General features: G+C 35.8%; 4 protein-coding genes across 5 annotated transcripts in view; 2 read left to right on the forward strand and 2 right to left on the reverse strand.

Annotated features, from left to right (window-relative positions):
- The window catches only part of enah (ENAH actin regulator), a 109,724-nt gene extending 107,752 nt beyond the window's left edge, over positions 1 to 1,972 (reverse strand). Inside the window, exon 1 of one of the 2 annotated variants that reach the window (XM_079887383.1) lies at positions 1,656 to 1,972. In XM_079887383.1, coding sequence (XP_079743509.1) covers positions 1,656 to 1,660 — 5 coding nt within the window. In that variant the 5' untranslated portion in view covers positions 1,661 to 1,972. The remainder of the gene's footprint in view (positions 1 to 1,655) is intronic. The other variant, XM_079887387.1, reaches the window with a different exon arrangement.
- Positions 1,973 to 3,698: 1,726 nt separating this feature from the next.
- On the forward strand, positions 3,699 to 4,839 carry srp9 (signal recognition particle 9). Its single transcript, XM_079887391.1, has 3 exons — positions 3,699 to 3,884; positions 4,121 to 4,189; positions 4,277 to 4,839. The coding sequence occupies exons 1-3, from the start codon at positions 3,813 to 3,815 to the stop codon at positions 4,394 to 4,396; spliced, it is 261 nt and encodes an 86-aa protein (XP_079743517.1). The 5' UTR covers positions 3,699 to 3,812; the 3' UTR covers positions 4,397 to 4,839.
- A 1,132-nt stretch (positions 4,840 to 5,971) lies between these two features.
- Positions 5,972 to 11,216, forward strand: ephx1 (epoxide hydrolase 1, microsomal (xenobiotic)). Its single transcript, XM_079887388.1, has 9 exons — positions 5,972 to 6,051; positions 6,972 to 7,165; positions 7,274 to 7,454; positions 7,639 to 7,857; positions 7,969 to 8,098; positions 8,413 to 8,627; positions 9,477 to 9,585; positions 9,677 to 9,799; positions 10,768 to 11,216. The coding sequence occupies exons 2-9, from the start codon at positions 6,983 to 6,985 to the stop codon at positions 10,976 to 10,978; spliced, it is 1,371 nt and encodes a 456-aa protein (XP_079743514.1). The 5' UTR covers positions 5,972 to 6,051; positions 6,972 to 6,982; the 3' UTR covers positions 10,979 to 11,216.
- A 3,035-nt stretch (positions 11,217 to 14,251) lies between these two features.
- On the reverse strand, positions 14,252 to 27,858 carry slc5a6a (solute carrier family 5 member 6a). Its single transcript, XM_079887874.1, has 16 exons — positions 27,728 to 27,858; positions 22,292 to 22,730; positions 21,399 to 21,464; positions 21,016 to 21,067; positions 20,831 to 20,898; positions 20,429 to 20,583; positions 20,074 to 20,214; positions 19,726 to 19,855; positions 18,967 to 19,055; positions 18,751 to 18,863; positions 18,484 to 18,551; positions 18,248 to 18,334; positions 17,661 to 17,824; positions 17,036 to 17,139; positions 16,284 to 16,405; positions 14,252 to 16,200 (listed from the first exon to the last, which is right to left on the reverse strand). The coding sequence occupies exons 2-16, from the start codon at positions 22,637 to 22,639 to the stop codon at positions 16,042 to 16,044; spliced, it is 1,866 nt and encodes a 621-aa protein (XP_079744000.1). The 5' UTR covers positions 22,640 to 22,730; positions 27,728 to 27,858; the 3' UTR covers positions 14,252 to 16,041.
- Between the last annotated feature and the right edge of the window lie 7 nt (positions 27,859 to 27,865).

Consider the following 27,865-nt stretch of genomic DNA (forward strand, 5'->3'; position numbering starts at 1 on the left):
CCAAATGTACAAAAAAATGAGCTCAATGTTAAAATTGACCGGAGTTCTCCTTTAACATGCACTGATGAAAAACAAAAATGACATGACTTATTCAAGTCCATTCAGTTAGGCTATCTCTATCTTGAAAGACACTTTCTATGAACCAGACAGCAGTGTTACTGACCTGGCCTTCCTGGAATTTTGGAAATCATGAAACAAGCCTTTCAGGGGGTTGATTCAATTTAGTTACTCACCTAAAGTATACACTAACAGTCACAAGTTGACACTACTCATTCTTCACAGCTACTTTTTCCACATTTAAGAAAAAAAATTAAAAAGTTAAAATATTAAGTAATATTAATTCATGCCCAGGCACTTTTTAAGATCACGAGAAACAAATGCATGCAAGTGTATCCAAACTTTTGTCCTAATGAATTTGATTCACAAAAAGGTTGTTAATACAATTAGGTTAATTTCTCATACACATAATAAACATATGGTCGTGTCACACAGTTAAAAGCTTGACACTTCCCAACACATGCTCGTGATGAGTAAGAGAGAACAGTCTGGGTCTTAAAATCACACAAAACACACCTGTTATGGCTAACAAACATGAACATTTGCCTCTGCTCAATCACTCCCGAGCGAGAGACAATCCTGTTTTTGACACAAGAGGCAACCCACGTACATCTGAGGTGCTTTACTATGCAACACCACGGTTCGTGGGAAGACAGACCAAATAATACAGAAGAGATTAATCTAAACCTAAGGGGAAGGTTATGTCATCTCATCCAAACTCTGCTTTAAGGGCAGCTTGTTTCTGCTGAAGGCTGCCAACAGCTGGCTCTTTCTTCATATGTCTTCAGTGGAAGTGTGGGAGGAAATACTTAGTTATTCTGATAATCAAAGCAAGGCCTGAACATTTTAACACATGCTCTCACCAGATCACCAGACACTGGGAACATGCCTACATCACAATGTAATGTAATAGATTCAACCCTTAGTCAATCAGTTATTGGCAAACAGTGTATGACTAGTGTGTGTGCTAATATATATATATATATATATATATATATATATATATATATATATATAAATTTTAAATCAGTGTCAAACATCAATACATACAAAAAAAAAATCTAATAATAAAGGCAGGGAAATGACTGATTAGAATTGGCATCGTCCTCTAAAATGAAGCCAATGTGTTGAAACATTGTTATGCTCATTTTCTTGTGTCAAAGTAGTAACATAAGCTCAACTACGCTTACATGATGCATCCTTAACAAGATCTCTCAAGTTCAGTGCCATGCTGCATTGCAACAACTGCATATTGACATGATACTTGATAAGCAGATAGGCCTATAAATATGTGCGTCTTTTCCTCACACACCATATCAAGTAACGTTATGCAATTATACGGGAGCTCAATTTGATTTTACTAATTGATCAATTTAGCTGTAATAATGTGAATGATTACTTTTAACAGTACTAAAAATTAATTGCAGTACAAATGCTAGGTCAATCTATATCATTAACAGCATTTATTTGATCATCTGTTTGTTTATGAATTATTTATAGGCAGTGCGCAAATAGCCACGCATAATTTTTTCCCAAAACAAGAAGAGCAGCGCATATATAAATGCCTTTGGGTTGAGATTAAACTAGATTTCACTTACCTCATGGTGATTTCCGCGCTATTTATTCGGTGTTATATAATTTCAGAGAGTTTGCAAAGTTCGCACTTGATCACAAAAGATATGAATGAAACGCTGCAGGACCAGAGAGAGTTTGTATCGCGAAAAGTAAAAAATAAAAATGAAAGTAAATAAAAAAAATAACTTGATCTACATGATCTACCGCATTGCAGCTGTATGTGGATGCTGCAGCACAAAAAAAAATGTAAGTGAGAATGTAATTTTCTGTTTGGTCTTGCAAACGCCTGATCTTCTAATAGCGGCAACGTGCCGCTGGGATCCCCTTCTACAGCCACAGCACAGACGCATAGCTTTACTGGCCTACGTCACCACGCAAGGGACGCACAGGTCACGCCCCCATATGATAGTTTGTCAGGCATTTATGATTAGACAGACAGATATGTAAAATACTTGTAAAATATTAAGATAAAGGTAAAACTGAATATATATATATATATATATATATATATATATATATATATATATATATATATATAGAGAGAGAGAGAGAGAGAGAGAGAGAGAGAGAGAGAGAGAGAGAGAGAGAGAGAGAGAGAGAGAGAGAGATTTTTTTTTACCTCTCTCTCTCTCTCTCTCTCTCTCTCTCTCTATATGAAGAGTTCAGATGCAAAAGCCTCTAAGTGCCATCTGAAATTTTCTTCTAGAATGATAATTTTTATGAAGCTCGTATATTTAAGTTCAGTAATTTCACTTAAATGACAATTCATAGGTAATTTTCATTGCCATTTAAGTGAAATTACTGAACTTAAATATACAAGCTTGATAAAAATGATCATTCTAGAAGATAATTTCAGATGGCACTTAAAGGCTTTTGCATCTGAACCCTTCATATATATATATATATATATATATATATATATATATATATATATATATATATATATATATATATATATATATTATTTTTTTTTTTTACTTCTTCTCTCACTTAATTAAAGATTATAACTGATAGTGCATTTGATCACATTCATTCAAGCCTTCAGCATATTAAGATGCCTTACAATTGATAAGTGTATGTCATCGTCTGACTATAATCTGTGTGCTGTCAGCTGTTCATAAAAAGAGCCAATGGTGTGCTTGCTTTGATGGCAGATGTGAAGGATCTGATGGTTCATCACAAGTGTTCAAACCTTGCGACTTGGGCCCCACATCTCAGTTACCAGATCAACTACCACTGTCACTCATGCATCTCTGACTCTAATGAACTATGAATATGTGGGTATGTGGCTAGGGACTATGACTGAAGGCAGAATGAAATGGGAAAGCATTTGGGATACAATTTGAATTTTTGGTTTAAATATCCAGGCTTTAAAAAAAAAAAAAAGGTCTACACTGCCATCTTCTGGTGCAATCTTATACAATTTGGTACACATGCTAAAACATTCTCGTGCTTGAGCCTCTGGAAACCCTGTATTTTTTCTATCACAGTTATGCCATTGCTTTTTATATTTTCAGTGATCATATGTAGTGTTTAATTCTGTGTAAGTTATGCATTCTACGTGTCACAAATGCATGTCTTTCCAAAGCAGTTTAACAAAAAAACAAAAACAAAAAAACAAAAAACATTAACAAACATTTATAATTTGCTTATACTGCTTTTCGAGATTTTAAAATTAAACTGTATTTCATGTATTTCGGTAAATTGGGACACATTTTGCCATTGAGATGATTGGGAAAAATGTCCCAATTATTCTGAATTAACAAAATAAGTTCTTTATATTCCTCTGACTAAACACACAGCAGTGTAGCTGCTTTTCATCACAAATAATTATGATTGATCCGCCCTGACTAGTGGTTTAAAATGTCACAGGTACCACGTGACAACACGGCTACGAAGCCCCGCCTTTCTTTTCATTCTAATCGTCATTTCTATCGCTCATTCTATTTCTATAAGCCAATCACAATCCTCAAATCCGACCACGTACAATACGTAGTGATTACTCGTCAGTGTGCACGTTTTATATTGGCCAGTTCAGCTGCTGACCAATCAGAGTGCGTTTTTCTACGACTCAAAGTGGCCATATTTTGTGCCACCTGGGTTTTTACTTCTAACAGCTGTATGTTGCTACCCCTCTAAAGTATTTACCAAAATACCCTATATTTAGTGTTTACTACATCATGCCTTATTACCAGACGTGGGAAGAATTTGCGCGAGCTGCAGAAAAACTTTATTTGACGGACCCGATGAAGGTAACTGATAAACAACCTTTTATTTTTAGGCTACCGGCTTCAAGCACAGTTAAAAAGAAACTTAAATTGGGTCAAATATATTGTAGAGCGAATTCGAATTGTTGTCTGTAAGTACAAACGCAATATCGTGTATATGAATGCCTGAAAATGAAACTGTCAGCCAGAGAAAGAACGCAGTATTCAAACCTTACATGTACTGATGCACTGTAACTGTCTTGTTAATGTTGTTCATTCAGGTCAGAGTGGTTCTGAAATATCGACACTGTGATGGAAATCTCTGTATGAAGGTCACAGATGATGCTGTGGTATGTATGTTGTTTTTAGCCCTTGCAAGAACACTGTTTTGTTTGTGGTCTTAGATCATGTTAGATTCACTGTACGTTTCTTCTTAGTGTTTACAGTACAAGACTGACCAGGCCCAAGATGTAAAGAAGATCGAGAAACTGCATGGGAAGTTGATGAGATTAATGGTCTGCAAAGAGACCCACAGTGGATCCATGGAAACGGAGTGAATGAATCAAAGGACCTGTTGGGATTGGACAGTTGTTTGTGACTCAATCAGACTGACATTGAAGAGAGACGGATCTACAGGAGGATGGAGATGAAGTTTGGTTGATGTTTATTGACTGTATACTGAGAATGTTCAAGATTATGCTCGTTTGGAGAGCAAGCAGCAAGACAAGAGGAAACATCCTATACAAGATGCTGAAATTTGTGTTCTTATTCCGGAGGTCGGACAACGTTGTAATGGTTATACAGTTGTTTCAGCTTGTCTGCCTATTATTTAGCCTAACGTTAATGTTGGAAAAAGTGGGTTTTAACTGCACCAACATCAAGGGAATACATTTCGAAACAAGACCTTCTTAATTTCTTAGGATTTCATTGTAATCTAGTTTGTATGTCTATGCATGATGTACATTGAACCTAAATAAATTTATCTTTTTTTTTCATCCTATTTCATTTACTCTTACTTTCTAGCAGCATTACAGTCAACAAACATGTAACAATGCTATTAAGGTTAAATTAAAAAGCAATTATTAATTTATTTCAATACTTGATAATAGCTGACACCCAACGTTTGTGCACAGTAACATCATTTTAATCTATTTTTTAAAACAATGTTAACCTTTGTTTTTATATTTGCTAGGACTTAAGTGTTGGTAGATGGATACAATTTACTGTTCTCAACATATGGCTACCTGTTCAGGATGACCAACAAGTACCTGTCATGTTTAAAATGTCAGTACTATAAAACCAGCCTAGTTTGCAAAATTGTGTGTTAGCAATTGGAAAAAACTGTAATGTTTTAATAATCAAAGAATGTACTAAACTAGTACATATCGTCACATTGAATATACCTTTTAGTATGTGTTCCGTAATCCGTAACGTTACCACAGTGGATAAATTATTTGAGTAACTAAGTTAGGCCATTTTAAGCAGGTAGATTTTCAGCGTTGTCCTTCCGCCACTACAGGTAACCTTCACCTAAAATATTATTGTGACACTAATATGTTTGTGTAAATGAGGTTCTGAAATAATTTGTTGTCAGACAAATCAATGTGTTTTACCTCAGAAAACCCGTCCCAAACACTTGTTTGCTTGTCTTCCTGTCAGACTCTGTGCGCGCACTGTCTGCTTAAGTCCAGTCAGTTGTTTTTTTCAGAAACGTTTTTTTCGCGAGTGAGAAACTTCGCCCTTTCAGTCTTTCCCACAGCACCAAAGCCGTTGAAAAAAACGGCTAATGTTATTTATAAAAGCCGTTGAAAAAGGGCTCTACGAACAATCATAATTTGCGTAAGTTAAATGTTTGGCAGTTAAAAAAAACAAAAACCTTTTTGTTACTTTTTTAATGTTTTGATTTTAAAAAGAGTACTACGGATTATCTAACTTAATTACAGGGTCATATAATAACTACAATCAAAATACAATATCGTGAAATGTGAAAACGTTCGCTTGGTGTGCTGTTAGCTTCACTAAAATAAAACCACCACTATTATCTTAAAGAAGGACGTAAACAAATTTCACAGAACAGAATATCAGACGTGTTTTCCATAAGTGAAAGGAAGTGAGCACAGCGCCTTTTCTGACTTCATTTCCCATAGTGCATTGGGCTTATGTTACTGCGTCTTGGTGCTAAACGATCACACAGCAACTTTGCTACATTGAGGTGAGTGGGCGTCATGTCTGGTGTTATTTATTATGGCGTTTTTGCATGTTTTACCTTTTACTTTATCTAATGTTCCTTTACAACAACATACATGTTAGTGTGCTGCTATCCCTGATGTTGATGTAGCTCAGTTCTTTTTTTTACATATCTTTTCATGAAATAAAACTCATTATGCAACAACTTCATTGTTATACAGCTTTTAATAATAACTTTATTAGGGTAAATGGATTTGCAAGTAACTTCTTTGCAGGTTCTGTTAGCGACTCATCGTTTATTTTCTTTCAAGATAAAGATTGAGAAGAATTTAGCTTAGTCTATTGCTATAATTCCACTATAATCATCTAGCCTGTTAGATTAGATAAATTATTTTTCAGATTTTTTTTTATATCATTTAACTGCAGAAAAAAATGTCGTATGATATTTCTGTGAATAATTCATAATTAGAACAGCACAGATCAAATCAACAGATTGCTATTCACAAGGTATTTACTGTGCATTAGGAGTTAGACAGAGAAAAGCTTTGTCATGCATGCATTGTGACCCACATGTTGTTACCACAGAGCTTTGTCTAACCTAATCCCAGTGCTGGGAATGTTGTGCAACAATAAACCTTTGCTCCATTTTCTTGCATGCATGCATTCAAATCATGTTGCCTAGAGAAATGAAATATTTCTAGTTCAGATTACTAGTAAAGATGGCTAATATCAGCAAGAACTGATAATAATGTAAATGTGTACCTTGAAATGCAATGTAAGTCGCTTTGGATAAAAGTGTCTGCCAAATGCATCAATTTAAATGTAGTTCAGAATCTTCAGATTCTGCAAGGGGTGATCCATGAGCTAGCAATCATCAATTAACCCTTGAGCAAGACATGTAAGGTTAAATCTAGTTGATAATAACTATTATTTGCTTTATTCCAGGCCCTTAAACCATGTACATAGAGTTGGCAGTGGCATTGGTGCTCGGAGCAGTGGTTGCTCTGGTATTCCTGAAGAAGAGAAAGAATGTCCTGAAAGCTCAGGATGGGTGGTGGGGTGTGGGAGCTTGTCCCCAAGGACCTGAGGACGATAGTATCCACCCGTTTAAAGTTGAGACAACTCCAGAAGAGATTGAGGTAGCCTAAATCCTGATGTCATCATCAGAATACAATTTTGAATAATTATTTCAGTGGAGATATACTTTTTGGATTTGTCTTTAGAAAAAGCTCTTTTATATTCCTTAGGATTTGCACCGCAGGCTGGATCAGACCCGCTCCTTTCCTTCTCTTGAAGATAGTCAGTTTAACTATGGCTTCAACTCCACATACCTTGATAAGGTTGTGTCTTATTGGAGGAATGATTTTAGTTGGGGCAAACAAGTGGATAAACTGAACAAATATCCTCATTTCAAAACCAAAATCGAAGGTGAGTCTTAACTAGTACACTGGTATAGAAATAAATACACATCTCTGCATCTTGAAAAAAATACTTTTATTCAGTAAATATCATCCAGGGCAGACCTATTATTTTTCACAGTATTGTGTATTATAGTACACTACAACAAATTTCATTGTTGTTCTGTGTTATATTGTCCTCTATAAAAAAAAAGGAATTGATATTCACTATGTTCACGTGAAACCGAAGAACCTGCCAGAGGGAACCCGTGCAGTACCTTTGATGATGGTCCATGGATGGCCAGGCTCCTTCTATGAGTTTTATGGGATCATCCCTCTGCTTACGGAGCCAGCCAGCCCTGATGACATAGCCTTCGAAGTCATCTGTCCCTCAATACCTGGTTATGGTTTCTCAGAGGCCCCACATAAGAAAGGTAAATGGCAAACAACCCAACCCAATGGATATTTAATTGTTTAAAAAACATGTAAATTGGTCTGTTTTCCATACAAGTCCATTTTTTATGATCATAATGTGTTTTGCACAGGGTTCGACTCTGTATGTGCAGCGCACATATTTAATAAACTGATGAAGCGTCTTGGTTTTAACCAGTACTACCTTCAGGGTGGAGACTGGGGTTGGCTTATTACCACTAATATGACCCAGCTGGAGCCCAAGTATGTATAAAAGCATTGGTTCTCAACTTTTTTAACTTCAAGGCCCAACTTTGTCCAAGGCAATATTCAAAGGCCCTCCTATTTTAACTGATAAATCAACATTTATTTAAGATTATGTTGAAAGAACAACATTGATTTTAAGACTTGTTGGGGCCCCCTAGTGGTTGAGAAACACTGTATTATTAAAGTATTTAATCTCATTGAAATCATCAGATAGAATCCAGTAAATTTAAGTCAGATATATTAAAGGAAGATAACGTGTATAGAAATAAAAAGATTTCAATAAGTACTTTTGTTGTTCACCTTCTTTTTAGTGCTGTGAAAGGCCTCCACGTTAACTTTGCTCCACCTGCAAAACCAGGCCTTCGCATGGTGTTGTCTTTACTTTTTGGTCGACGATTCCCCAAACTCTTTGGCTTCACTGAACATGATGTGAAACGCATTTTCCCTTGTATGGAAAAGCTTGTAGTGAATGCCCTGAAGGAGACTGGATACATGCACATACAATCCACTAAACCTGACACTGCAGGTAAGAGACATATTCAAAGTGAATTAAATGGATAAAAATGTGCATCTTTGAATAGAGTGCAACAGTCCGGTTGTGGAAGTAAAAACATTAATTTTCTCCATAGTGAAACTGATCAATAACTTTAATCAATAATGATCAATAACTATAACAATAACTAAATCTTTAAAGACCTACTATGAGCTACGAGGTTGTTAATCCATGACATGTGCTTCTGCTGAAGCCGTCAGCCCACATTATTTCAGGTTATTTTTTAAAATAATTGTTTAACATTGGAATTCCTGGTGAAAAAATAACTAATAAAAAATTACATCTTTCACGTTAAATGTCATTTAAATAAACACATATTTGAATATTCGATTTTTATGAGCCCAAATGCCCATCCCTAGTTTTTATATATTATCTTATCTACATTTGAAAATGAATAGTTTTATATTGCTCTGTCATTTTAATTCGATTATGCTGTTTCACAATGCTTCTTGGGATTGTAGTTTTTAGCTTTTTTCTCACTAAAGCTGTTAAGTATAGTCTTACACCTTTGTCTTTTTGTGTACTTTTCTAAAAAACAAAAAAAAAAAAGCTTCAAATCAAAGTTTGTAGTGTTATGATTCACCTTGTAGCAGATTGGTTTGGTTCATGCCTTATAACTCTTTAATGAAGACTTTAAAAAGAAATCTGAATTTGAAAAAATGAACTACCGGAACCAGTGCCACTGAAAAAGGGGGCGGGCACTGTTGCACTCTACAGACTCCACATATGAATCTGTTGTGACATTGGTCCATTGGATTATATATTTGGTTTTATGTAACATAGAATTTGAAATTTGATTTGAAGCTTGACTGTATTGCACAGGCCGTGGATTGAATGACTCTCCTGTTGGTTTGGCTGCCTACATTTTGGAGAAATTTTCAACCTGGACTGATCCTGAATTTAAGAAACTTGAGGATGGTGGACTGGAGAGGTAGTACTTTTTCTTTCTTTTTTTTAGTTTAGCTTCATTAAAATTCAGTGAAATGTGTGTTCAGTTAAATTATCTGTTGATTCCCCAACAGGAAGTTTTCTCTTGATGATCTACTGACGAATGTGATGATCTACTGGACCTCTAGGTGCATTATATCCTCAATGCGCTTCTACAAAGAGAACTTAGGCAAAGGCTTAGACCAGCCCCATGCAAAGTAAGAGAAATACAGGCTTAATTGTTTATTCAATATAGTGTTCCCAAAAGTATTTGGATATGTTAGACACAGGAACTGCTCTACATGTAAATATGTACACTACCATCTGGGATTGGTTAAAGTCCCCGTGAACCGGAAATTGCAAACGACTTTTCTCCAGTGTTGTGACGTATTTCCTAGTGAAACGGAATATTGAACAGAGGGCAGGGTTTTACTTTAGCGCTCCTCCTCTCCATCTCTGCTCATAGCAGACTGACGGTTTGAGGGGAGTGGTTAAGCGTTTTCAACCCAAGCCGTCAAACTGACGTCATCAGAGAAGGAACGCCATTCCACACCAGAAGTAACTTTTCAGACTTTGATTAAAGATAACAACGGTGAACTATTTTTTTCTGTGTATTAACTTGCACAGATTAATTGTTCACCACAAGACTAGTAATATGCGCTAACAAAGTAAATAGGGTCCATTTTGATTTCATGATGACTTTAAGAGTAAAAAAATGTTTTTAAAGTTTCTTATGCTCATCAAGGCTGCATTTATTTGATTAAAAATATAGTAAAAACAGCAGTATTGTGAATTATTATTGCAAATTAAAATAACTGTTTTTCTATATTTTAAAAAGTCATTTATTCCTGTGATGGCAAAGCTGAATTTTCAGCATTATTACTCCAGTCTTCAGTGTCACATGATCCTTCAGAAATCATTCTAATATGCTGATTTACTGCTCTAATTATCAATGTTTGAAACAGTTGACCTGTTTAATGTTTTTTTTGGATATCATGGTACTCTTTTTCGGGATTTTTGGATGGATAGAAATTTCAAAAGAACACCATTTATTTGAAATATATATTTCTTTGCTGTCACTCAGTAAATAAATGTATTGTCCCCTTGCTGAATTGATTTATAAAAAAAAAAAAAAAAAAAAAAAAAAAAAAATTCATTAATGTGCTACTTCTCTTTCACCCAATAGACTTCCAGTTTATGTTCCAACTGCTGTGGCCTGTTTCCCCAATGAGTTGATGCACTCCCCTAAATTGTGGGTGACGCAGAAATTCCGTAGGCTCAAGACTTACACTCCCATGGCCCGTGGGGGCCATTTTGCTGCTATGGAGGAGCCGCAGTTACTGGCAGAGGATGTTCAGAACTTTGTCAAGATTGTAGAGAAGAGAAAGAGGAAATGAGTAATTCTGTCATCTCATTCATATCCATGGGACTCTCATAAATGCATCTAAACAGTGATGACAGCTGTTTATAGCTGAGGACCAGCCCTTGGACCACAACAATCTGCTAATCAACACTATGAACAAATGTATTCCATTTATTTTTAGGTAATAGCACTGTTTAATGCTAGTAACATACTACGGAATATGTGCCTTTGTTTTCTTGTAATTAAATAATTATATATTGACAGGAGCTTGCTTTTGATGTGATTATTTATGAAGATGCTGAGGTGTTTTAAAGGGGTGGTTGAATATGATTTCATTTTTCTAACTTTAGTTAGTGTGTAATGTTGCTGTTTGAGCATAAACAACATCTGCAAAGTTACAACGCTCAAAGTTCAAAGCAAAGGGAGATATTTGCTTTTAAAGAAATAGCTTTTTAAGGATTACAACAAACGGCTGGAAGGGACTACACAAGCTTCCTCCCTAAAATTTACATAAACCCGCCCCTGGGAACGCGATTTATAGATTATCAAGACAGAATATGCTAATCAATGACTAGAAGAACTACACATAAGCTACATAAATTCATCAACTAACCATTCAGAAATGTTGTCACTTCTTCTTGAGTCTTCAGTTTGAACATAAAAGGCTAAAAGTTTTAGAAATTTTCAGTGCATGTCTGTGTGAATGCAAGCTGTTGAAGCTCCGCCCCCTGTGCCGGGAGCAGCAGCTCATTTGCATTTAAAGGAACAGACACAAAACGGTGCGTTTTTGCTCACCCTCAAAAAGTGACAACTTTAACATGCCATATAAAAATATATGTGGGGTATTTTGAGCTAAAACTTCACATACACACTCTGGGGACATCAAAGACTTATTTTACATCTTGTGAAAAGGTTATTATACCACCCCTTTGACAGTTTTTGAATGGGACCACAAGATCAATATCATTATATGAAACTGTATGAAAATATTTTACTTTAGCCTATCCTTTATTGAAGTATTTTAAGCACAGTTACTGAATCCTAGTGATATGTGGCAATGACAGAAATCAGAAATCACAGAAGACAGTCAGGAAGACATTTTTATTTTTATCAAGACGAATTTTATATCACATTCTCATTACAAACAATTCATCAAGAGGAAAAAATGAGTGTTCATGGTTCAAAGTAATGCCCACTAGAGTGGCTATCGGTTCCTCTATTCTGCATTCATCTATTTAAATAAAATGATCATCGCTATAGACGCTCTGCAGGCCAATGCAACTGCCTCTTTTTCACATAAAGGAAAGTTCTCTGCGGGAACTTTCACGACCAATCAAATAAAGAGACACTAAGTGAAGGCACGCCCAAAGCAATCAAGCTGGTCAGACTCCATTGCTTATGGTTTTTTGGAATGCATATTTGGGAAAATAAGATAGGAAAACTTCCATAAAAATAAATATTCTCATAATATTTATACAAACATAAATATTACGTACTTAAATATTTATTTTGATATAAAATGTTTATTAAAAATGTCATAAAAAAAATATTCTCACAGTAGAGCTCAGTGGGGTTTTTTCTCCACATAGGCCCCCCAAGGTTGATTCTCTTAGGGTTACACAGTTTTAGATTGTAGGACAGCATAGCTTATAATAGTTCAGTCCCTGCCTGTGCTTAACAATTAGTCATGTTGTAGGCAGATTTAAAGTGTGTCTGTGGTGATTTATTCCTTCTTTCATCGCTCAAAGGGGAAATGCATTCTGAATTAAGACACTCTTAGGAGAGATAAAAAAATCATCAGTGGAACAATTTAGATGCAATATTCAGTCTGTAAAATCAAGTGCTCTATACTTTTAAAAGTTCAGGTGTTTTAAAGCATTTTACACACATAATTCAAGTAATTTCAGGTATGACGGATGACAACTCAACACGCAATTGATCCAGTCTTACACGTACTACATTATGACACTAGTGATGTTAAGAACAATGTCTTTTACACAATGAATATAACAGGAGAACATGAGAAATCAATGTTTACATTTTACATTAAAGGGATAATCTCTATCGGACCTTGTGAGTGGACTGCTCAAGTTTCTAAATCCCAAATGAATTTCTTATTTCCATACCTGAAATAAATGTCATTATTAATCTAAAAGCTTGAACTGGATGGATTAAAAATAGTGTCAAGAATGACTGAACACTGAACACACATCGGCTCCGAAGCAGAAGTTTGAAAACTAGGCTAGGCTAAACAATGTATATCGTAATTCATTGCTGTGAATATATTTCTAAAGGCGTGAAGATCTTATGAAATGTGGAGTGGTCATTATCACTCAACAAACCCTTGGGGCCGTTAATTCACACAGGACGTGTGCACTTGCATTCAAAAACAAAGGATTGCAATGGAATGTAAGGATGTGTTTAAAAAGTTAGAAATAGTATAACTTGAAATACTGTCCTAAAAATATGGTGTTCATCGAGCAATATGTAGAAAAGGCTGGACATAAAGTAACTTTCAAAACACAGCAAGATGGATTGTAACAGAATCGAACTGAATACAGGACGAACAAGAAGCAGTGCAGCAAAAGAGACATCCAAGACACAGCGCTACGAAATGGAAAGAACGCAGGATCTCGAGCAGTGTTGGGGTAATGCACTAAAATAACGTGTTACGCAATTGGATTACTTTTTCAAGTAATGAGTAAAATAACAAATTACTTAATTTACAACTAAATATCTAAGTTACTTTTTTTTGCAAATTACTTTGTTTTCCCATTTACTGAACGACAGCTCTCCTGTCTGTCCCCAAGTTGAGAGAAATTGGGAGTAAGTGCAGAGGCGTTATGTGTTAACATGATGCTTATTGTAGTTCTAGACTAAATGTAAGCAGGCATTTACTCATCTCACTTGCACAAAAACAGATTCAGTATTCCTCAATTAATAAAAACTGAATTGCAAACCTAGAATACTTTGCAAACCTGCAAATGCAATAATTAAATATGTTAAATAATACAAATATACTTTATGTATTTAATCTCACTTTAATAACCAAATGTCTATGCTTCTGACCTTTGATGATCCAATTCAACCATACTAATAAGCTAAAATGGCTTAAGATGGACATCACATTTGTGTTTAACGTTTTAGTTTTTATTAAGTAAGAGTGCCGAACTTTCTTCTCCTGCATCCTATTCTTCCGCATTCCAGAATGGCAGCACAGCTGAAGTGTTTGTTTGAGCTGCGCCCTCTACTGTACAGGTGTGAATTTACATTACCTCAACGTGAGTCTTATTTATTTCTTTTTTTTGTCTAAATAGAGCCTTTACATGTGCCAAAAATATAATTTTTTTGTTATTAAAAACAAACTAGCAAGCCCAGCCTAGGTAAGAATAAGTAACGCGAAATTAGCGAAAACACAATTAGTTACTTTTTAGGGAGTAACACAATACTGTAATGCATTATTTTTAAATGTAAATGTCCTCAACACTGGTCTCGAGATCCTTTAAAAAAGATATATATTTTTTTTATCATGGCACGCCATTTTAAAAATGCAGCGCTCATAAGCAGGATGCTGAAAAAGCACGTTTGCTTAAGAAATTAATCATGAAACGATCATGATTCCACATAGGATGATTCTTTGAAGACAAATGTAAAACTGTCACCAGACCAAGATGAGACACGCACAATAAACAAACAAGCACAAAAACTGCAAGACTTCCACAAACTGTTGACCCAGAGCGCACATAACCTGAATATATAATAGACTATAATAGAATATCTGTGTTTGTGAGATTGTGACAGGTTCAGAGAAAGTTCTCGTTCCAGTCATAGGCACAATACAAGGACCTAGGAATCCTATAGCAACTACGAATGGTATGGCTTAGACTGAGGTTTGAATTTGGATTAGACAGCAAAGCACAGAAAATGCCACTATAACATCAAAAAACGAATCAAATTACAAGAACCTAAGTGCAACCACATCAATTAATATGCTAATACTGATAATTACGGTCAGTAACCAGCACTGAGGTTTCAATTCTATGCAGTTAGTCTTCATAGTACTCTTGATACTATAACAAGCATCTTTACTACTAAATCTAAGATCAAATATGTGAATAATAGGCTATTGTAACTCTTAAAGAACATTTCTAAACATGACCGTTTCCTAAATAATCATCTATACCAAAATAATATGCAAACAATAAAATTTCTTTTTGAGATGTTAAAGTATAGTTAGCCAGGCTCTCACAATGCAAAGCATCATGGGAATTCAATAGAGGGGCATCCAGATGCTTAAAAACCATCTTATCATGGTCAGGGCCATGCTCCATTTGGGTTAGACTGCGAAACGGCAAACTAAAGAAACAATCCAGTCACAAAACTACATCATACATTCATATGAGGAGGCACTTGTCACAAACAATGGGCTTCAATGAGGTAACTACAGATTAAACATGCATTAGATTCATTGGATCGATCACAATATGGCACTTCTTCACTGCGGATGACACGCTGAAAGTTCACTACATTTACATTGATCAATACTAGCCATTCTTCATTTGCTGTAAACTTAACTCGGTTTAGTGAACTCATCTGTAGTGCTTTCAAAGGCAAACAGAATGGAAAGGCTAATGGTAGTGAACTTTGGACGAAACAAAATCTTTGGGACAGAGAAACCCCGAAACTTGAATGGCAGTGACATTAAACGACTAAAGATTTGTGCAAACTGTGGTCTTTCTTGTAATAAACCATCCATCTTAAACCCGCCGTTCAGCATGGTTTCTTTGATTTGTGCGTGTGCGACGCGTATATCACGACCCAGCATTATTCAAGCAAGTAATCTTAAGATTAAATTTAGGACCTGTAAACTAAAAGATTTAGGTGATCACATCAGCTCGACACAACTCAATTTGTTCAACAGGATCTCAAACACAGTACGATTTTTATGACAGACCACTGACATCATAAAGTATCACATATAAACAAGACAACCCCTCACCTCCATCGCTGGCATCTGTTGACATTCTAACAGATGTTTTTCTCCTTGAGCCTGTGGGAAACTAAGTGTCCTTTAGGTCTGTCATAGTGTAGGAGTTTTCACAAGGCTGTTTCCTGCACCGTATGGGCCAGGTTACAAGTTGGCTGGGCGGTTATCTGTTCTCCCTCATCCCTGATCTTGTCTTCCTCATTAGTGCAGGCAACACCGTTGCTATTTTTCTGGGCCATCAGGTAAGGCTGGTGGTCCAGACCTTTGGGCTATAGCCCATAATGAAAGTAGGAATGTTGTAAATGAAACTGGATTTTATAAGTGATGTCAACTGAGCATTCTGTTGAGTTACCTTGTCTTCCAGTGGGGTTACACAGCAGAGTTTCTCCTTGTACCGTTGGGGCAGAAAGAACAGCAAAGTGCCAAGCACAGGGTAAATAGTACCTGGGTTTAAGTCCTTCTCCTTCCATGGCCCTGAGTGGACACACACCACTGTATGTTTTATTTATTTTTATTTTTTGCAGCATAATACACAGTGTGGTTATTGTTAACTAAAACTAAACTATTAAAGATTGTGTTCAGTAACTGAAATAAAGCTGAAATAAAATAAAATATAAATATTAGATGACAAACTTAACAACAACAAAAAACCTTAGAAATGTTGCCTTGCTAATGAACTGGAAGAAAAAAAAGATATAAAGATATACATAATAAATAAAAACTAATAAAAATGACAAACAATTATTCAAACTCAAACAAAAATAAAAATAAAAACTAGAAATACTAAAACATAAATAATACCAAAATACAAATGCTAATAATGTCATTGTAGACCAGAAATTTTCAAACTTTTTCACTAGGACCCCCTTATATGATGATACTGTTGTGATGGACTAAAATATAAAGGCATCTATATATTTTTATGTGGTCATTTATATGTGCAAAAACAGTAAACTAAAATATTAAAACAATGTGTTTCCAAAAATAAATTATTTGTTTTAATATGCAACTATACTAAAGCAAATTACCAGTGTATCTACCCAATATTCATATAAAATATAAGAGTAATAATTTTAAGTTGAAGAGTTTAGAAACACACTTTACCTGTGAGAAAGCTGACCAGTAGTCCCACCACCACAACCGTGGTGGAATTATGAGCACTGTACCACATGTATGATAAAGAGTACAGAGCCTGAACTCCAGAGGGCCTGAAAAGACAAAAAGACATAATACATGGGCTGGTTTAGTCTGTAATATAGCTATCATTTTTTAAAAGGTTTTATGAATTGTAATCAGGGGCCAGCTGCACTATCCCATTATGAATAAGTCAGCATGAAACAGAAGTTATTTTATTCCCTATTGTGACGTACAAGTATAAACGGCTTCTCAAAAAAGAAAGAAAATGTAGGGACTTGATTTTGTCCATCAAGAATTGACTGGATGGTTGGATCATAGTGGTTTGCTATTGCTGTGATCTCATGTGAGTGACAGGTTGTCTCGCACTAGTTTTCAGTCTCAAAATAGACCAGTCTATGTTTTAATGCAACAACAGACTTCAAAAAAAAGTTTTGACCAGTCTTACAGAAACAAAATGTATAACCTGTATGACCAGTTTATGCAACTGGCCACAGAAGCTAAAATAATCAGTTTCTGATTGGTCTAACGTAATCAAGCGTTTCAGAGCAGAAAATGGATTCTTGAGCACTATTCATTTCTTATAAATACACACCTGGGTTTAGTTGTGATGAGCGTCGTCATGACAGCTGTTGTCATGTTTCCTACATCAGGCATGATGGTGGCATTTATCCCAGGTGGAGACATACGTGAAACAAAACTGCCGATACCGATCCAGAAAGCCATGACCAGCCCTGATGCCAGTCCAACCAGAGCACCCTGAAAACACACTCAGTCCATGAAATGAAATCATACCATCAAATCATCTAATAAATTTCACTGCATTAGTGACAAGTTACTTATTAAACAAAGATATTTACAAAAGTGTTTTGGGTCAATAAACGCGTTTCTTGATTCTTGAACACCAAATGTCAAATGATATCTGATAGATCACGTGACACTGAAGACTGGAGTAATGCCATCAGCATTGCCATCACATGAATGAATTATTTTAAAATATATTACTATAGTAAAAAGTTATTTTAAATTGTAATACTATTTCACAATATTACTGTTTTGCTGTATTTTTGATCAAATAAATGCAGCCATGATGAGTATATGAAACTTATTTTAAAAATCTTATCGACCCCAAACCTTTGAACAGCTTTGTGTTTTGTTTGAATACTTTGCTTTTTGACTTACAGTGGAATTGGCCCATGGAAAAAACATCCCAAGACAGAAAAGTCCAAGAAGAGGTCCTCCCACCATCCCAAATATACTGAGTGCCGCCTTAAGGATTTAGAAGGGAAAGAAGGGAAAAACACAGAGACAGACAAAGATTGTTAACTGTATAATTACATTTAATTAAATTACACCTTAAATGTATTTGTATTATCTTATTATTATTATATCCATGTTATGATAATTATGGACCTCACCTGCAGCACAGAGCCCATTAGGGATGCGAGGTACGCCATAGCTAGACACACAAGCCCATAGCCAATCGCTGTGGGGGAACATAATGACAAAAAAAAATAAAAAAATCCCATGAACCCAGGATGGGCTTTCAGTTTAGTATGGACAATTTCTTGTTTTATATCACTGTACTATAACCAGGAACATAAGGGGAGGAGAAGGACCACTCAGAAAAAAAAAAAAAAAAAAAAAAGCTCTGCTTTTAAGACAGTTATTGAAAATTCACTTACCCAACATTTTCGATAACAGGGTGGCACGAGCCTCCGTCATGGCTGGGACATGTGGTTTGATCAAGTCCTCCATGGTAACTGTTGCCAGAGAGTTGAAGGCAGATGAGATTGTGCTATAAGATAAAGCAAACACATTTAAAGAAGAAAATTACAAAAATGTGAAAATTACAATAAGATTATGTAAGATGATTTGTTATCACAAACTCTGTTTGATACCTGAGAGCTCCACTAAACAGGCAGGCAACAAACAGTCCTGGTAAACCAGGAAGATCTCTCAACACATCCATTACGAAGTACAGTACCATCTACAGAGAGAGAGAGGTGGAGAGTGACTTTCTCATGATCCCATTGATCAAATTAACATACATTACTACTCAAACGTTTGAGCTCAGTAGATTTTTTTTAAAAAGAAGTTCATACTTTTATTCAGCAAGGATGCATTAAATTTATTAAAAGTGACAGTAAAGACATTTATAATGTTAGAAAAAATGTCAGTTTCAACTAAATGCTGTACTCAAAAAGAATCCTGAAACAATATGTATTAAAAATGTATTTTTAATGCACCAAATCAGCATATTAGAATGATTTCTGAAGGATCACATGACACTGAAGACTGGAGTAATGATGCCGAAAATTCAGATTTGCCATGACAGGAATAAATTGCGTTTTAAAATATATTAAACTAGAAAACAATCATTGTAATAATAAATAAATAAATCATTAAAAAAAAAATTATCAAATGAATGCAGCCTTGGTGAGCATAAGAGACTTCTTTATAAAAAATTAAAGTTAAAATCTTACTGACTCCAAACTTTTGTACGGTAGTGCAAATTCAAAAATGGTGTGCTGAATAACAGGAAATTATAAACTCACAGACACAAGAGAATGATAAACGCTATAACACTTAATAAAAAAAACAATAGTTGTATAAGAATTAAACTGACAAAATGAATATTTTACTCTCTTTTTTCAGACCTGGTCATTTGTTTTGACGTAGCCCTTATCCAGGGGGCTCTCCTCCCCATATCGAGCGTACATAACAAGACCCATTAAACAGCCCAACGTGAGCACGACCTGTTGGCATGGAAACACTGCATAGCAGGACCTGGAGAACAAGACACCCCAAAAACTTTTCAGAATGTACTGGCCACTTTATGAAAACAAATATTAACCACCAAAATGCACGTAATAATAAAGCATGTCACTGTGGTGCTCTGAAATCATAGAGTTTTGTTGCAGTAATTTAATATAACAAATGTGCAAATGGTACATTAAACAAGTTTCAAGTTCTATTGACTTAACCAGAGCGAGGTGTTTTCTTACATGATGGCCTCTTTCTCTGTGCGGGAGCTGAGGTATCTCTGGACCTGAGCCTGATTCACTCCATACAGGGCCAGCATGAGGAAAACGCCCCCCACTCCTAGAGTCCAAAACGTGTGCCTCTCTAATGGGTCAGGGTTCAGGCTGCCACAGGGGACCACAAAACAATGAATGTAGGATTCAGTTGCAATTCTGATATGTGGATCAGTGTTTGTTAGATAATCTTAAAGGAACAGTTCACCCAAAAATGAATGACATGAGGCTGAGTTAATACTGACAAAACTGTAGTTTTTGGGTAAACCGTTCCTTCAAGTCAACTCATATCTGAAACAAAATGATATAAAATCGCAACACTCACTCGAGGCCTGAGATCCGGCTGCCGTTTTGTGCTTTCCTCCATACTTCGGCGATGCCACCTGCCTGGTGGGTACCCACCACGATCACTGCCAGCTGCCCCGCAAACATCACGATTGTCTGGAACACGTCTGTCCAGATCACTGCTTTCAGACCCCCCTGGCACAGAGAAGAGAGGAACAGGTGAGTTAGAATGTAGACTACCATTCAAAGGTTTTTCAAATGTAAAAATTATTCCTGTGATGGCAAAGCTGAATTTTCAGCATCATTACTCCAGTCCAGAGAAAAACATCTTATAAATCATACTACGTGATTTTTTTTTTCCAATGTAAAAATGCAGAATGTTTTCTGTGATGGGTAAGTTTAGAATAAATGTCACTTCTGATTAATTGCCTCTCCAACTTACCAATGCTGTATAAAGCGTGCTCACCAATCCCATGGCTAGCACTGCCCCCCAAAGGTCAAAACCTGTTACTGCGATCACAAACAAATTCAAAGAAACATTTACCAGAGAAACAAAACATGAAATAAACTACAGATCTGATATACAGCGACATGCATTTCTAGTAATGAATAAATAGTCTCATTTACCTGCATTTAGTGCAAGTGCGGGAGCATAGAGAACGACTCCCATATAGATAACCTGTGGAAAAATACATAAATAGACAGATGTAACGGATGCTTTTCTGCAGGCACATAACAACTTTTTTCTCTGAATTTCCCCATCTAGTAACTGATAGTTTTGAGAATCATTACACTTTAGATTCATAACGCTGAGTAAAATATTGTCCATATCAATGGGGGGTGTCAGAATATTGTTGTAGGTGTAAGTTCAAGTTTTTATATTGACAACAGGGCGTCTTTGTGCCTAGCAAAACTGGACTAAAAGATAATATTACTTTAGATTATTAGATTATTACTCCTTCAGGTTTTAATAACTTGTTGCAAACACCCAGGTTCTACTCATAACTCACCATCTGAAAGATGAAGGTCACAGTGCCACATATCCGAACACTTTTACAAAAACGAAGCTCCAGATACTATGAAGAGGAGAAAGAATGCAATTTAATACAAATAGAAACACCATAGAGCAGTTCTATGTTCAGTTTGATTACTGCAATTTACAAAAATGACAAAATTATGTTCAATCAACAATGATAATAATAAGAAATGTTTCTTTAGCACTAAATCAGCATATTAGAATGATTTCTGAAGGATCATGTGACTCTGAAGACTGGAGTAATGATGCTGGAAATTCAGCTTTGCCATCACAGACATAAATTACGTTTTACAATATAATAAAACAGAAAATATTATTAAATTGCAATTATATTTCACAATATTGCTGTTTTTACTGTATTTTTCATCAAATAAATGCATCCTTGGTGAAAGACTTCTATTAGAAACATTAAAAAATCTTGCCCACCCCAAACTTTGGAAAGGTAGTAAAGGTAGTTTGATCTCTGGAATGCTTGATTTTGATTGGTCAGAATCAAGCTGTCAAATATATTTTTTACAATGTTGGGGTTTATTTTGCTATGATGACTGATGGCAATTATTCATTTTAAAACAGTCTGAGACCACTAGTGAGATAACGCTTCCATTTTGCACTCTTTCACGAAACGCTGCAAGACAGTTTATAGGGATCTCACCCTTTTTAATAAATATCAATAGCTTTTCCATGAACTTTCCAGTTGTTTGATGATTACTGGATAATGATTTTTAAAAAGACTACATCACTAATGAATCATTCATTGACTGAACTGATTTAATTGATTCATTAAAAGAAGAACCAACTTCGATTCCCAAATTGTGACTGACTCCAGTCTCTCAAACACGCTAATAAAGTGAATTTCTATAGTGCTACCTCATAGGCGCTGCTGAGACGGAGCCGATAGAAAACCGGAATGAAAATGTGCGCAGGGATGAGCAGGCCCAGGAAGTAGGAGCAGCCCAGGAACCAGTACTGCGTGCCATGTGTGTAAATCTCTGATGGGGCGCCCAGGATGGCCACCGCTGATTGAAAAGTGGCCAGCAGCGAAAGAGACACCGGAAGGCAGCGCATGCTGCGGTCGGCCAGCAGGAACTCCTGCGTGGTCCTCTGGCGACCCCCTGACAAGGCGTAGTAAAGGCCGATTCCAGCGGATGCCACTAGCAGCAAGACGAAAATCACGTAATCCACCGTGCTGAAGTGCATTTGAACTACGTCCCCCATGGTGCCGTGAGCGATGTGGCCCCTGGATGATCAGTGAAGGGTCAGTGGATAGTTACACATTGGGTCATCGTGAAGGATTGCAGGTGACGTGCTGTAAAAAATTAAAAGACTGTTTAGGCCAAAATACAAACAGAATATCAAAGTTATACTTTGCAGGCAAAAAGAAACATTTACACTAATGCATTACAGAACAAGCGCAAAATGGCTCAAAACACACACGATATATTTTAAATCACTATTTTGTTGCTCTCAAAAATCAATGCAAGCTTGACGTCGTTTGTGCAGGGGTGGGATTTAAGCGAGAAGTATGTGAAATACACTGTTGCTTGCTACAGCTGCCAATTTATTTTATAGTATCAGTACAATTAATAGAACTGCTGCTGCAAAGACAGAAATATCACTAGAGTTAAAGCTGAAGCACCGTTGGCTTGCCTCCATTTGATAAAAGTTCTACATTATGTTTTCTGAGCTGCTGGTAGGTGACCTTAGGACGCAGCATGATTTTAGCAGTCCTTTAGTATTTGACATCAAAGGTTCAATAAAAAAAAAAAAAACACCTCATCTATGCTAAAGATTAATCTGATTCTGACTGAATCTGATCCACTCAAAACTTATGCAAGTGCATAAAATCATTTAAAAGCTATGCAATCTCATTATCACCATTCTATGAAGTTGAAAATTATGAAAAGTATAAAGTATTCATTTTCTTTTTTTAAATAAAATGAAAAAATAAAACCAAAGAAAAACCACCAGTTTATCAATCACACAAACCTACTGTGAGGCACATGTCTTGTGAGGCACATTATGAATTATCATGTGACTTAGAGATTTTTTTTCTTTTTAATTGAATAGGCGCTCGTGCCTCTAGAGCTTCTTGTCTATTCAAACCAGCTTACAACAACCAGTCTGACAAATTTTTACATTCTGTAAGGTTTAAGCTCATTCAAACATGTGCTGAATGCAAAAAGCACTAAGGTTTAGTGTATTCAGTCCAGAGAAGTCAGACATGAATCATGAGGAATGAAAAAAAAAAAATTGTAATAGGTGATGCTGAGAGGATGATGCGGATGACATATGAGATTAAGAGACTTCTTTCAAAAACATTAAAGAATCTTATCAACCCCTTTTTTCTGAACAGTAGAGTAAACTGATCAGAAGGGAGAACTGTTTCATTTTATTGAACGTCTCCACTGTTTAAATTCATCTGCACACATTTAGTAGCAGGCAAGTTACATAAGATCCCGTAAAATGGTTAAAGGTCAAACTTGATACTAAACTTTCTTGCAACTGTGTAAGTTTGCTAACTCACTTACTGATTACAAGTGTGAAAATCTGTAAACTAGTTGCATACAATAGAGCCACAATCCTGTCATGTCCAGTGGAACAATACGTCCTACAATGAGAAACCATGTGATTCTAGTAAGGCAGGGGACCACAGCAAATATGGCATTTTTCATTTTTAGGTAGAGCTGCATGATTCTGGATAAATTGAGAATCACGATTTCTTGTTTCAAATAGAGATCACGATTCTGAACAGACAAACTAAACAAAATGACATGTAATTTTCCAGAGGTTCTGAAAAAATATTAATTGCTGCAGTCGATTTAAAAATGTTTCATTTATTTAGGTTTGAATACAAAAAACTCTTGTCTCTCACACACACAAAGTAAATGAATTGGTACTCTGACGGCAGCCAGTGAGTACATTGTACAACCAGTTCTCTGGAATCTGAGCAAATAATAATAATAAAAAAGATAACAGCATTATTTTATCATTTTATTGGATTTGATTGTCAGTCGTTTACAGTATATCAAGCATAAAACTCAAGCAAAAGCTCAATTTAAGATTCATTTTGTGTGATGAAAGTTATTGCGTTGGCTAGTTTGCTAAAAGATAAGTCTCACATGCGGCATGATAAGACTCTGTGGCAACTCCGATAACAACACCACACAAGAAATGTTTGGGCTAGGATGGAGGGTTGCACACCAATTTAATCTTTCTAATTTCTTATTTGAAAGAAAAGAAAGGACAAACCTGTTCTTATCTGCAGAGCAGTGAAGAAAATGCAAGGACACACAGGCCAAGATTTGTCGACCCTGCTTTCTTGTCATGGTGGAAAACCATTGTTTTTTTAGTTAAAAAAAAAAAAAAAAAAAAACTAAATCTATTATGGATATGTATCCATGGCAAAAAAAGAGACAAGCCTGAATCCTTTCTATGGTCACAAGGCTTTTCATGATCAAACAATGGGATAAATGCGCAGCAAAGTGTCTGTCTGATTTTCTTTAGCCTTTATGATCAAGCTCTGCTCCTGCTTATTAAACACAGTTTATAACTCATGAACAGCATCAGAACTCACTGTACAACACAGCATGCCCTGATTAAGATGATCAGATAGTAAACGCTGTTCTAACCATCCAATCAACTAACAATCCAACTGTCCTATTATTTGTGCTAGTTCAGCATGGGTTCCTGTAAAATTTAGGCTTAACTTTTAAAAAAACAGTTTTATTGAGTGGGATTAACACTAAAAATAAAACACTTTCTAGTACCAAAAGAGTAAATCTAGCTTGAAGTACAACTTTCAATTTGTAGCTCTAGTTACGTGGCGAGGCTGTCACTCAGGAACCTTTATTATTATAATAGCAAAATCATTTTTTTAAATATTTTAAGATTTTATAGAATTTTATTAATATTTATTTTGATTTTCATAACAGGTTCTAATTTCTAATGTTCTAATATTACATATCTCAAAAATGAATTCTCAGACTGGCACCTAAAGGTACGTGTCATTCACGTACATAAAATGACATCTATAAGGACCTAATTAAACCAATTAAAATTGAAAAACTAATAATAAGGTCAGCTAATAATAATCAGCTAATCAGATGTATCACTAATGCTTTACAATTAAGAAAAACTACATTTAAAAAAAAAACCTCAAACTCAAGACACTGTTAGACTCATCAGCAAATCAGAAAACAGGAAATAAAACGTGACTGATTTTAATAGAACAAGTTCTGACATGAATTATAGCACTGGTGAAAAGAAGTAGCCTAAGTGAAAAGCTGTCACGCTACTTAAAATACCAAGCTCACAGCATGCTAGAGGTCCAACCAACATGATTAACAATGCCTGAAAAGTCATTGTTTCGCCACCATCAGGATTAGCAACTTGAGAGAAACGGGCTGCATGTAAACTGCCAAAGCAATGAAAGGGAACATTCTGTCATCATTTACTCATCCTTGAGTTGATCAAAAGCCATAAGACTTTAACCCTGAAACCTAATGCTGTTGCCTATTAACTGTAGAGCATGTATGCTTTTTTTAATTGATAGAACAAAAACTCTTTGAAGTCTTGACATAGTGTTCAGACAAAAAGTATCGGTTTCTGATCGCCAAACATTAGTGTATGTAATGTAATAAACTACATTTTCTGGACAGCTGTGTGACTTGAGGGGAACTGACTATGTCCACTAAAATGGCCCGCTGGTTAAAAGAAATTGCAAACATTTTTTCCAGACCCCCCCTTCGCTATTGTAACAAATAATTACAATCCATGTTCTACCACTTCGAAACCAAGGAAAAGACAAATAATGATTGAAGAGAATGTAATAAACACAGTTAATCACAGTTGTTTCACTGAATAATAAATTCGATTTTGGTTTGTTTTTCACCAAATCCTAACATATCCCCTCAGAACACTTGGAAAATACAGCACTAGTCATATGGGATCATTCTGTGATGGCATTAGAACAACACCAGGGTGAGTAAATATTGCAGTTTGCTCAGGTATGAACATGTGCACTTTATAGTCGTGCGTAGTCTGCGTATAATGTTCAACTCTTATTTTAGCTCTTTTTAGTTCTTATTTAACTGTGTTATAGTTAAATGTGTAATATAATTGAACTATGTACAGTTTAGTTTTTGTAGTCCTGCATTCTGTGTTTGTCTCGTGTAGCACCATGGTAGTGCAGAAACACTTATGTTTTGCTGTGAACAGGCTGTATCACAATATAGCTACTCTGACACGCTAATGACTGGATTTTCATTTTAGGGTGAACTATACCTTTAAACTTCTCCAGCCAGCAAAATATTTATTGGGGCTGTACATCTTTTTACAACAGCTACCCGACGTTCCAAAGCAATCAATGTGGCTGATTTGATTGCAATATGCAAACGTTATCTGTTTACATATCAAGATCAGTCCAAATGACATCTGATAAATCCAAGCACTTCGCCATTATGCCAGCCTTTACTAGCACATTGATTCATAATGACAAATAATGTCCTGGACACTTTTTAAAATGATATTAAAAGGCATATCATTGTTTTCTCATTTTATTAAAAATAAAATACAACCTGGATTCTCGATAAGTTGAATGAATGAATCTTACAGATAAAGTAGCCCATTATAAATATTTCATAAAAACAGTTCTGCAAACACTGACATGTCGCGCGTTTTATCAGTGACACCATGACATTTTCCATATGCGTTTAAATGGCGGCATACGACACTTTTTTTTTTATTATTATAATCTAATCAAAAACGACATTTGATGTACGTATCATCAAAGAAAATGGCGTTTAAAATGAAAATCGTTCACTGTTCCCGGGCGGTCAATGTCTCAACCATGGTCTCAACTCACGCGAGCAACAGAGCCACGAGCTCGAGAAGGAATAGATTGCGCGCGTGCAGGCTACTGTTAAGAAAGAACGGCTAGGGATATTTGATTTCATAGTTAGATAAGTTATAGGTTTAACCTGATGTTGCGTAAAGCTACGAAAAGCTGTGTTGCTGGTTGCCACAACGTGCTGTGAATGACTGTCCTTTACATGCAATCGGAAAATACCACTCAAAGGAAATGACATGCTGATGTAAAAGGGTGACACCATTTCGTCACGAAAAAACGCAATGTGCGCAGCCAAGTAAAACATACAGTGATACTAAGTGTACACTGCAACGTATATAAATAGAAATCTCCAATAAACGAAGCTGCCTACGCTCGCAGCGCGCAATGTGCGCTTGCAGTTTTTGTTTTTAGCGACCTTGTTATTCATTCTGCTCAGCTATCATGTATTATCTTACCTTGGTCAGAGTTCATGCGATGAATAATGAGTGATGAATGGAGAAAGGTTTAAACAGTCTCGGTTCAGACCACCCCTACTCTCCTTGACATCACGCAAAGGTTGCTGCTCCATTGATGCACATGTGCTTCTGACGTCA

This window comes from Squalius cephalus, assembly GCF_949319135.1.
Source record: "Squalius cephalus genome assembly, chromosome: 12".
Classification (NCBI taxonomy): domain Eukaryota; kingdom Metazoa; phylum Chordata; class Actinopteri; order Cypriniformes; family Leuciscidae; genus Squalius; species Squalius cephalus.

What these genes read in the sequence shown, in the direction of transcription:
- srp9 (XM_079887391.1), top strand. Translation starts at nt 3,813, where the DNA reads ATGCCTTATTACCAGACGTGGGAAGAATTTGCGCGAGCTGCAGAAAAA. An exon ending in ATTTGACGGACCCGATGAAG is followed by an intron (nt 3,885 to 4,120) that starts GTAACTGATAAA and finishes TTGTTCATTCAG; the next exon opens with GTCAGAGTGGTTCTGAAATA. An exon ending in AGGTCACAGATGATGCTGTG is followed by an intron (nt 4,190 to 4,276) that starts GTATGTATGTTG and finishes GTTTCTTCTTAG; the next exon opens with TGTTTACAGTACAAGACTGA.
- ephx1 (XM_079887388.1), top strand. Translation starts at nt 6,983, where the DNA reads ATGTACATAGAGTTGGCAGTGGCATTGGTGCTCGGAGCAGTGGTTGCT. An exon ending in CAACTCCAGAAGAGATTGAG is followed by an intron (nt 7,166 to 7,273) that starts GTAGCCTAAATC and finishes TATATTCCTTAG; the next exon opens with GATTTGCACCGCAGGCTGGA. An exon ending in ATGACCCAGCTGGAGCCCAA is followed by an intron (nt 8,099 to 8,412) that starts GTATGTATAAAA and finishes CCTTCTTTTTAG; the next exon opens with TGCTGTGAAAGGCCTCCACG.
- slc5a6a (XM_079887874.1), bottom strand. Translation starts at nt 22,639, where the DNA reads ATGGGGGACGTAGTTCAAATGCACTTCAGCACGGTGGATTACGTGATT. An exon ending in GTCTCAGCAGCGCCTATGAG is followed by an intron (nt 21,465 to 22,291) that starts GTAGCACTATAG and finishes TCCTCTTCATAG; the next exon opens with TATCTGGAGCTTCGTTTTTG. An exon ending in CTCATCACAACTAAACCCAG is followed by an intron (nt 17,140 to 17,660) that starts GTGTGTATTTAT and finishes TTGTCTTTTCAG; the next exon opens with GCCCTCTGGAGTTCAGGCTC.